The sequence below is a fragment of the Petromyzon marinus genome, chromosome 1 (assembly GCF_048934315.1).
Source record: "Petromyzon marinus isolate PM22_M1 ecotype Great Lakes invasive population chromosome 1, UKy_Petmar_22M1.pri1.0, whole genome shotgun sequence".
Taxonomy (NCBI): domain Eukaryota; kingdom Metazoa; phylum Chordata; class Hyperoartia; order Petromyzontiformes; family Petromyzontidae; genus Petromyzon; species Petromyzon marinus.
This window is the reverse complement of record NC_133667.1, coordinates 20,666,942-20,678,317: the sequence shown is the minus strand read 5'-3', so window position 1 is coordinate 20,678,317 and position 11,376 is coordinate 20,666,942. Positions and strand designations below refer to the sequence as shown.

At 40.7% G+C, this 11,376-nt stretch overlaps 1 protein-coding gene across 4 annotated transcripts in view; it reads left to right on the top strand.

The window, feature by feature from the left end:
- The first annotated feature begins 1,804 nt into the window (after positions 1-1,804).
- Positions 1,805-11,376, top strand: part of LOC116951546 (GON-4-like protein) — a 63,928-nt gene continuing 54,356 nt past the window's right edge. The window contains exons 1-6 of one of the 4 annotated variants that reach the window (XM_032970285.2): positions 1,805-1,985; positions 3,421-4,285; positions 4,413-4,487; positions 6,727-6,777; positions 8,053-8,145; positions 9,165-9,296. In XM_032970285.2, the coding sequence (XP_032826176.2) occupies positions 3,443-4,285; positions 4,413-4,487; positions 6,727-6,777; positions 8,053-8,145; positions 9,165-9,296 (1,194 nt within the window). In that variant the 5' untranslated portion in view covers positions 1,805-1,985; positions 3,421-3,442. The other 3 variants (XM_032970372.2, XM_076065388.1, XM_032970452.2) reach the window with 3 other exon arrangements.

Sequence of the window (11,376 nt, the reverse complement as noted above, 5' to 3'; positions counted from 1 at the left end):
CATGTTTGCAATAACCACAACACATACGGTATTCTTTCTTCATATGCGTATGGCTGATGTATATGCAACTTCTTTTGCACCGTACGCAGTCAACCACGCCAATTGGAGGTGCGTGGGAAGGACGGCAAACTAACCAACCTACACGTGGATGCAGACCAACAACTCAAATTTCACACTGAGGTGTCAGGAACAGCGGAGTGTACGGCTGTGATGTCTTCTTCGTCGTCGTCGATCGGGTATTGTGTCGTGAACTGTTGTTTTGGTCCGTTCTGGGTGACCACAGTCGCAGCACACTGGAGGGGTTTTTAATTTTTTCCATCTGGGCATCAGGTATCCGAATTTAACATGGTTCGTGGAAGATCAAAACCGGGGGGGGATCTTCTGCGAATACGTTATAAGGTCGCACCCGTTACACACGAAGTGATCGCCACAAGTGAGCCACAATGCCTTGCTGATCTCGTCAAAGAGCATAAGGGGCCGTCCATAAATGACGTCACGCGATTTTTGACCCCCTCCCCCCACGTCGTCACACGGCGTCACAAAAGTCAGACCCCCCCCCTCAAATATGACGTCACAAAGCTCTGCCCCCCCCCCCAAAAAAAAAATATAAAACATGCTTCAAATCGCTTTAAACTAGTGTCATTGTAGTGCGTATTTAATGTGGCGCTGCACTCTGATGTTGTAGGAGAAAACATTTATTAAAAAAGTCTATTTAATTAAGTAGAACGTGTTGTCCATATGTATTTAAAGTGGGTGTCTGGAATTGATTTTGATTTGAAACACAGCAGAACGAATTATTCTGCCGTAGCTGATCACTATTGGAAGTTCAGTTCAATTTATTTTGGTATAGCCCTGTGAGCCGTACGGCTCTTGAATCGGGTGCAACCACAACAAACAGAAAAACAAAAACACGAACAAGAAAAACATCTTCAAATGACTATGTGATTGTGCAAACAGAAAATCCATGGAAAAAAACAGCAAAAATATTCCTGAAAAAAGCACCGTACACCAACGCTGTGTGCAAAAAATCCCAGTGGGATGCAAGTCAAACAACAACAACAACAAAAACTTAGATTCAAGCCATCAGTCTAACCCCGTACTACAACAAAACAAACATGTCCAAACCAAAAAACTTTTCCAAATCACCAAAAAATAAAGCCATAATTTCAACGTAACAGTGATCACAAGGACTGTGACCGAATTTTTACAATAAACTACATAAATAACATGTAACACCAAACCCTAGAGCCATAGCTGGCTGCATGAGTTACTCCACAACAACGGAAGCATTGGTCGGATTATCAAATTTTTCAATGCACCTTTAAGATCAGCACGCTAAATCAAACTACAGATAATACTTTGCAGCGTCATCCGGAGCGAAACATTTTATTTTATTTTAGGCCACTGAATAGCAGTGGCAGCTAGGGGTGTACAACTCCTCTAGAGCAGTTGTGACAGAAGATCTCATTGGTAGCGATTCAAGTTGCAGTTTATTGGCAATAGCATTCCAGACTCTGGGGGCATCAATAGCAAAGTCCCTTCCTCCAGTTTTTGTACGGCAATAGGGAAAGTCACCAGTTAATGAAGACGAACGAGTATAAGTATATTACGTAGGGGTGGGGGATCCTCCACCCCCACGTAAGATGGCCGCCAAATGTCTTCTACTTCTTCCCCCCCCATGCTGGTGGGGGGTGGGGGGAAGACTCACCCCCCCACCCACCGAGCCCTCCACGCCGAACACTGCCCCCCTCCCCTCCCCCGCGCGTCGCCCCTCGACGACGTCACTCGCGCACGGCCACAGTCTCCCCAGGCAAGATGGCCGCCGCAGCTTCACTCGTCCCTCCGGAGATGGTGAAGTGAGGGACACCCTTCAGTGGTGTGTGGACTTCTCCAGACGAGCTCTTAAACACGCTCCACGGTTCAGGCAAACCCGCCTCAAAAGGCTCGCTACAACGCGGCTGCCCTGTGGGACCAGCGTACCCTCGGTAATGTACCATATTAAAAATAGAAAATCACGCTGCCGCTTATTGAGGTACACACGGACGCGAAAAGTGGCCGCGATTTCGGGGTAGGCCTTGCGCCCAAGCAAGTGGATTAACCACGGTTCATAACAACAACAACAAGGCCCGTTGCTATTTGCTGTGTACGATAGTACTCTCGAACACAGCAGCAGCAGATGGATGTTAAGTTTCTTCATCCACGGTAATTCCTGGTACACTTCAATTGTGTTGCGACCCTCGCTTGCGTCTTGTCACGAGACGCTGCATTAACTTTAAGAGAGGCCAGCGGCACGTGGATTTCATGCAGCCTGGATTGGGATTGTCGTATTGGTGTGCGATGTTGAGAGGTCGCTGTTTCACGTTGCCGGTTCAATGTTTTGAGTTGACTGTACGAAGTTATTTCGCACCGTACGTAACTCGCCGTGCTAATCGGTTGGCTACGTCGCGGACGGCGGCTAAAATTACTCTTTGGGGGTTTTTTCGGTAAAGTCACGTAGAAATAATAATTTTAAAAAATGAAAATTATCTAATAGCATACGACGTTTCGATTGCAACACGAGCAATCATCAGGTGCTGAATTAACACAGACACATCAAGGGACACAGAGAGAGGCGGAGGAGCACACTAAATCAAACAGGGGTTTAGCAAAAATTATGAAACTATATAAAGCAACACAGGCGGTCGGTTAAAACACAATTAACGCATGGTCTGGTTGATTACGCTATTTCGAAGATTGCTAAGTTGTAAGTTAAGTGTGAAATTTAAGAGAAGTGATAGAACACAGATCGCAAAGAGACATGTGGTGAGAGACACGCACACAGTGCATCAATGTGCCTAAGCCTTACATAGAAACGGCGGAGCTGGGACTCTGTGTCCCCTGATGTGTCTGTGTTAATTCTGTACCTGATGATGATTGCTTGTGTTGCAATCGAAACGTCGTATGCTATTGTATAATTTTATTTGTTTATTATTTCTACGTGACTTTACCGAAAAAAAAACAAAGAGTAATTCCTGCAGTCGCGAAAGCACCTAATCAAGTTCGGCGGCTGAATTGTTAACATTTTGAACATTAGGTACGAAAATGTTTTGCGAATGTTATTTCATATTGGTGTGCTGCGGATACTATACATGGAAGCTACATAGTGGAGTTGAAAACTAATTCAGTTTGAGTTAATTTGATGTGCTACACGGATGACCCCGCTCATAAAGTTCCCTGGCTATTCTACAAGTGAGATCTGTGGTGCGTGAGTTCAGCAGCAATACAAGCATCAAGGTTGGCGGACGAGTGCAGGGTCCTTAAATAATATTGCACAAGTAGAATGGTAATTAATGGTACAGCCGTGTAACGTCTTGCTAACGCTTCTGTTGTATATAATGAAGACGATGTGCCGTAAACAAATCATGTTTTTGTATGTTCCAGATTGAAATATTAAACTTTCAAAATGCCCAAGCGCAGAGCCCTTTCATCTCCCAACGTTCCATTAGAGAAAAAAATACCAAGAATAAACAATGATTCAGCTTCCTCCTCTTCCTCTGTGTCTTCTGATTCAGATAGTGATGATAATGATCAAAACATATCATATAGACTTTTAAAACCTACATTTCCTCTTGAACAGTCTTCTGGATATGTAAAAAAATACAACTGTGAAGACAAATTAGATCGATCAGTCGTTTGTGTCAGTAAACATGCTAATGATTCCAATTGTCCATTACATACTAGCACATTAGCCGCGGTATGCCAAAAGAAACCCTTTGCAGAGGCAATTTCAGAACCAGCTTTTCCGCAAAATGCACCATTAGAAAGCGGCAGTGCTGAAAATAAAACACCTGGTTTTCCAGCTGAAAAGACTGCTGGTTTACAAATAGAGGACTCTACAGCATTAGGCCCGGTGAGTTGTATTACTTCCAAGTGTGAACCCATATCATTAGCAACAGTGCAAGATAGCAGCCCACTTTTCTCCACCAAAGAGACGGCTGAGGATGAGAGGAGTGTTAAGGTGGGTGCTTGCACATCTTCAGCAGTGTGCGAGCCTGAAACGTTGGCCATGGTTGTTAAACTTGAAACATTGGAGAAGGAAGATAATGCCTCTTCCTCGAAAAGCCCGAACCAATATGTGGCTGAATTAACTTCAAAAGATGTGCAAAAGGAAGGAGGAGGAGGAGAAGAAGAAGAAGATGATGAGCTGCAGATTGTGATTGTTGAAGATACTTATCTAGAAAAGAAGCTCGAGGATGATGCACAGCAGCACAATCTGACTGCAACAAATGTTAAAAACATTTTGCATGTAAGTATAAGTCATTGATGTTTTTACACGCGTAATTGATGCTTGCGTTTAAATTGATTTGTACCCTTGCTATCGGAGTTCTTATTGTGCATGTATAATATAACGGGTGTCTGATATCCTTTTTTAGGAAGTCATCACGAATGAGCATGTAATTGCTATGATGAGAGCAGCCTTGAATAACGTCGATGAAGCCCCAATTTTTGTAAGTAAAGAATCGAGCATGCGACGAGAATTTTTGCCTAAATTTTCACGTTTATTACATTACAATATTCAACTTAAAGCAGTAGTTTAATCGCACCTATCTTAAGTAATATGTAAGTGTGGTTTAGTCAGTTTGACTGGTGACGGCATGTTAATTTAAAAAAATGTGTTTGATTTTGGAGGTGTACTGCATTATAGAAACATTTAAATCAACTTGGCAAATCTATGGGACCCATTTGCGAGTGTTAAGTTATTGGATGATAAAAAAAAAAGCTTTACCTCTGCTGGCATAAATACACATGTTCAGAAGATATTCATTAAATACCTTGATAATGGTGAAAGAGTCTCAAAGATATAATTTCTTAACCCGAGCTTTTAATTGTTTGGTATTTGCAAAGTCTTTATACTGTTTGCCTTTTGGTGGCCTTTTGATCTAACACTGATGAGATAAAGCCATACAAGAGGCTGTCTTTGGTGTAGTCTGATACATGTCAGGGGCAATGTATACATTACGAAAGCATTTTAATTTTTTCGACCACATGTTTGTGTGGTTAATATAGACTTTATACCTTGTAATAGGCGTCTCTTTGGTGTTTAGACATCTTAACACCTGTTTTTATGCCACATCGACCAGACCCCCTCATTAATATTGGTGAGCATGTGCCATCCTCCAAATGGACCCCCCCACCCCTCCTCATTAATAAGCATGAGCGGGTGACGTCCTCCAAATGGACACTCTCCCCCCCATTATTAAACCTACTATAATCACCCAGGAATGTCTGTCATTAACGATCATGACGTCACTCCACATCGACCAGGCCCCCCCCCCCCTTATTAATATTCATGAGTAGGTGACGCCCTCCAAATGGACACCCCCCCACCTCATTAATAATCATGAGCAGGTGATGTCAATCCACATGGAGCACCCTCCCCCCTCATTAATAAGCATGAGCACGTGACGTCATTCCACGTCGAACAGCCCCCCTCATTCATAATAATTAACAGATGATGTCCTCCAAATGGACACCCCCAACCCCTCGATATTAATTTGTGGGTGACGTCACTCAATATGGAGTACTCCCCCCCCCTCACTAATAATCATGCGCAAGTGACGTCACTCCACATCGAACAGCCCCCCTCATTAATAATCATGAGCAGGTCACATCCTCCAAATGGACCCCCCTCCCCATTATTACCTACTATAATGAGGCAAGAATGTCTGTGCGCAATGCTCGTAACGTCACTCCACTTCGACCAGCCCCCCTCATTAATAATCATGAGCCGGTGACGTCACTCCATATGGAGCATCCTTCCCCCTCATTAATAATCATAAGGTGACGTCCTCCAAATGGGCCCCCCCCCCATCCTCAATAGCGTCACGCGATCTCCGTAACGCTATTGAGACATGAAAGTAAAAAGGACGTCATGATGAACAAGGGATTATAACCTTTACATGAAATAGGTCTGTGTCACCGCGCCCTTACAAATTGCGCACGCATTAATGCAATGAATATATCACGTCGCGGTCTGCTTTTTGCTTGCAAGTTTCAGATTTACTGCAATACACCCGGCCTTGGACGGGCAAAAGGCTAGTTACCAATCATTACAGACATTGAGGTTATAAAAAGCAACATTATGGTCAATTCAGAATGAATAAAATACATTCCACCCACTCTGAATAACCAACATGGTACCCTGAGAATTATGTGCATCAGACAGTCACACCTGCACAGTTGGCCTGTGAAAGTGTGCCAGTGACGAATTGTCACGCTTCTCATTTTTCCAGTTGCTTGATGTAATCGCAATCAATCAGAGATTGGTTTGTGACCATCCATAACTAGTGAGGTCGGGCATTGGATAAAAAGTATAAGAACCCAACTTTACTTTTTTTTTGCCTGTCATCGATTATTATTTAAGTTTTAACTGGCAGAAATTTTGACCTAACAATTCTAGGTCAAGACAAGGAAGGAAAAAAAAGTTTTTATATTGTGTTTTTTCACGACAGAACACCAGCCACTGTATAAACCACTTGTTTGGCTGAGATGGGAATACAGAGAAGCGTCGCTTATTTGAAAGAGGTGCTCTTAACCTGTTGGAGTGGAAATTTCAACAGTTCCTGAAAATTCTGCTGTTTGGTCATGGTCTCATCTGCAGTTAATACAGAATTTTTTTTTTATATACATGTAAGTTGAATGCATAACTTACTCAGCTAATATAGAGGGCATTTTTATTTACTTCAGGAACCAAAGATGACACGCTCAAAAGCGAAAGAAGCTTCAGAAAAGGGCTCTGTAAGTATTTTCATTTTGTGTTGTGGAATCAGTTTTTCAGTATGCTAAAGCACTTTATTATTTGAATTTCTTCATTTAATAAAAACATGTTTAAGTTAGTCTTGTGCAGTACTGTAGGTCCCTATATTATGGTCATCGCCAATTAAAATGTTTGCATTTGTAACAAAGGTAAGATATTTTACACATTTATGTGATTGCAACTATCTGATAATTCCAAAATTACAAACGGTTATTTGAAAAGCCTTATCCAGCCCAGCAATGCTGTGATTGAGTCTCTAAACAAAGCTTTGCAAGGATAACCCATCTCTTCATTCTGGGTCAATTAAATAAGTACCACGTTTTGAGAAAGTAACAGTGGTCATTGCGTGGAGTAGCTGGTACCCATAATAAGAATGGAATCCACCACTGGTTTTAGGAATGAAAATTAAGGCGAGTTCCCAACACTTTAATTTGACCAGAGAGGTACTTGAATAATGAGTGGTTATCATGTAAATAGAGCTCTACAAAGAAAAATTATATTTGTTAAACTATTTCCCACAATAAATCAGCATGTGGAGTTGCAGTAACCATTTCAGTATTGCCTTATTATGGTTTAATTAAAAGCAGTGTTTATTTGTATTTTGCATAGTTTACACTCTTCATTATGTTTTGGAAGGTGCAGCGTTATTAATTGACACGCATTTTTGTATTGCTTTATAACAGACTAGCTTTACTACCCGGCTTCGCCTAAGACTTGGATTCTTGTCTTGGGTTAATACACGGCCTACGCGGAGGGTCGGGGGGGGGGGATACGTGACGTCGGCAGACATACTGCGTGACGCTTCCGCATGCGGGTGACATCAGAGATGTGACGTCACCGCTCACTTGCCGTGTAAAATATATCCATTATTGCACCCCCCCCCCCAAAATACAAAAGTAAATTTTTATACTTTTTGCATTGTGTACAGTCTGGAAGATACCCACATGCCAAATTTCAAGTTTGTTGCATGTTGGGAAGTATGCTAGACATTTTGAACAGACACATTCACAAATTTCCATTTTATATATATAGATGTGTGTAATGGGTAATAACTTATATACCTCTATATTCTCTCTTTAAATTGTTGCATATAAGTCAACCGATGTATCTATGGTGTCTTTGTTTGGAAATGTAGTTTAAATTATTGTAATTATAGAAAAAATATATTTATATCGACTATTCTGACTCTTCTACAGCATATTATTTGTATTGTTTCAATATTCCATTGCATTTTTTGTGAAATGGGTGTGCTTCAGCAACCACAGTTTCTGGAGATTCCTCTTGAGGAAGAGGACTCATCTGATGAAGAATACCAACCAGAAGAAGAGGAAGATGACACAGCTGAGGAGGTCTGTATGAGAATATTTCTAATTAGACAGCATTGCTATGAATGCAGATGACGCAAGTCTACAGTAAATTACTTTATACTCCTTAATAATTATTATTACATTATATTTTTGGGTCTCATACAATATGTTCCTGTGGGTTATTTAGGTGCCACAGAGCAGTCCAGCGAATCACAACCCACATTTTTGAGGATTGTTAAATCGTGTCTCATACCTGCAATTTCATCGCCTATATCATTAAAGAGTAACGAGTATTATTGCAATTACTGTAATACATTTGGTGGAGTGTTTAGCACTGTTATTCACGTGCTGTGAACTCAACAACCTGAGTTTGATTTATAGCTGCAGCTAATATGAGTGGTGAGTGATAACTGCTCCGGGAACCCTCTTCAGCAACCCAAATTGAACAATGTGGTGCAGTGGGGTCAAACAACCCTCAAGACTGGTCCGAACTTATTAGATGCTCGCTAAGTGCTCGGTTGATTGGCAGAAGCAAGGACCTTGAATCTGATTGGACAGTGAGTGTGAAGGATGGAAACACGGCCCATTTGAAATGTTAATTGAGGGGTTGGTTAGAGACCTGTTTCATGGAAAGTTGTGGGATTGGCTAAGGGAAGGAAGATGCCCTGTAACTTTGGAGAAGGTCGTGTTCTAATTTTAATTTGGAGTCCTTCCACCACCTATTCTATCCGAGACTACTTTCTACATTTATTGTAGGCATAAAAAAATATTTTCGTCAGTGAATAGAAATGTCTTTACTGTGTCATGTACACGTACATTCATATTAAATGCATTGTGACATTCCATTATGTACTAACTTGCGTCATATGTATGTATGTATGTAGAACTTATTTTGCACCTTACGTAGTCAACCATGCTAATTATTTGCTACAAATATCGTACGTAATGCATAAACTTAAATGTACACTCATAGCACATAATACAATACTTGGAGTTTTACAAAGCTAACTGAATGCTAGTTTCCATCAACAATTTGTATTGTTTCACAACTTCCTTTACAGACCCTTCTGGAGAGTGATCTGGAGAATTCCCTGGTGGTTGAATGTGTTTCTCCAATCAGCCCTGGGCACCACCGGTTAAGGCGCAGCTCGTGTGTTTCTGATGTTGAGGATGAAGGCAGTACTGATGCACAGGTGACATTTCCACTTACATAGCTTACCATTACTGCTTATATATATAATTAATACATGGAATGCTTATATTGACACGTGGTATGTAAACGTGCATGGTGTATTGATGTTTGTCAGTGGCATAAAAACAGATCATGAGAAGAATATGAGAATATTGTTTTCAAATCTAGGATTCAATTTATGTTTTATAGGCTAACCTTCCAGAACTTTCTACAGAGGGCAATTAATTCAACATCGCACTTCCAAAAATTAATGCAGGCAATTGCAATTGCAGTGTTTATTGTTGAGGCAGTTGTATCTTCTTTGGTTCTTTCAGTAAAGTCACGTAGAATGAGAATAAAATAACACAATAAAATTCTCACAAAGTTTTGGCCACAACGCAAGCGGCCGTCTTCAGGTGAAAGGAACAGACCTGTCGGGACGACAGAGCTTCAATGAACGATGTTAAGATTCGTAGCGACTTTTAAACTGGTTGGGAGAAGTGAGGCACCTTGACAAAGGGGTTTACATATCAAATAGCTGAGGGATTAGCTTGTGACTGGTCACTGAAATGGCTATGTTAAAGTCAAAACCTACACATCCACAGAGGCAACTAGTAATTTAGCATTGAAATAGCTAAGGGATTAGCTTGTGACTGGTCACAGAAATAGATGTTAAAGTAAAGGCTTACACATCCACAAAGCTTCAATGAACGCTGTTAAGATTCGTAGCGACTTTAAGCTGGTTCGGAGAAGTGAGGCCCTTGACAAAAGGGGGTTTGCATATCAAATTGCTGAGGGATTAGCTTGTGACTGGTCACTGAAATGGCTATGTTAAAGTCAAAACCTACACATCCACAGAGGCAACTAGTATTTTAGCATTGAAATAGCTAAGGAATTAGCTTGTGACTGGTCACAGAAATAGATGTTAAAGTCAAAGCCTACACATCCACAGAGGCACCTCGTACATGGACGCCAAAGGGGGCTGCAACAACTCAACTGTCATACAGTAAACCGATGTGAAAAACCTAATTCTAATACTAGTTGCCTCTGTGGATGTGTAGGTTTTGACTTTAACATAGCCATTTCAGTGACCAGTCACAAGCTAATCCCTCAGCAATTTGATATGCAAACCCCCTTTTGTCAAGGGCCTCACTTCTCCCAACCAGCTTAAAGTCGCTACAAATCTTAACAGCGTTCATTTAAGCTCTGTGGATGTGTAGGCCTTTACTTTAACATCTATTCCTGTGACCAGTCACAAGCTAATCCCTTAGCTATTTCAATGCTAAATTACTAGTTGCCTCTGTGGATGTGTAGGTTTTGACTTTAACATAGCCATTTCTGTGACCAGTCACAAGCTAATCCCTCAGCTATTTGATATGTAAACCCCTTTGTCAAGGTGCCTCACTTCTCCCAACGAGCTTAAAAGTCGCTACGAATCTTAACATCGTTCATTGAAGCTCTGTCATCCCGACAGGTCTGTTCCTTTCACCTGGAGACGGCCGCTTGCGTTGTGGCCGAAACGTTGTGAGAATTTTATTGTGTTATTTTATTATTTTATTCTCATTCTATGTGACTTTACCGAAAGAACCAAAGAAGATTAATCCTTGCAGTCACGAAAGCTTTAAATCGAAATTTGAGGCAGTTGTAATTGTGGGAGTTATTACTGTTTGAATTGTAAATGCAGTATTTTGGTAGTAGTTAATTGCTATGGTACTTATGACTAGTATTAATGCTGTAATAAGCTAATTAATTTTGCTGTACTAATTAATTGCTCTCAGAATTATTACTGTTGTAATAGGTATGAAAGTTGATTGTAGTATTCTTGCTGTAGGAAGTAGTAATTAGTCTTACTGGTTGTGACATCACAAGTTTTTGGTGATGGCATGAATGATGATGATGATGATGAATTATTATAACATTTATTTTTTAACACACTAAGCAATACATTCCATCAAACGTAATTTAAAACCCAAGTAAACGTTTCACAATGCTTAAATAAGATTTACAGCCTTTTCAGTTTTCTTCATGAAGTATTTTTTTTTATCTAATAACATTCAACATGAAACATTCTGTACCATTATTGCATTTTATAACAGGTGATT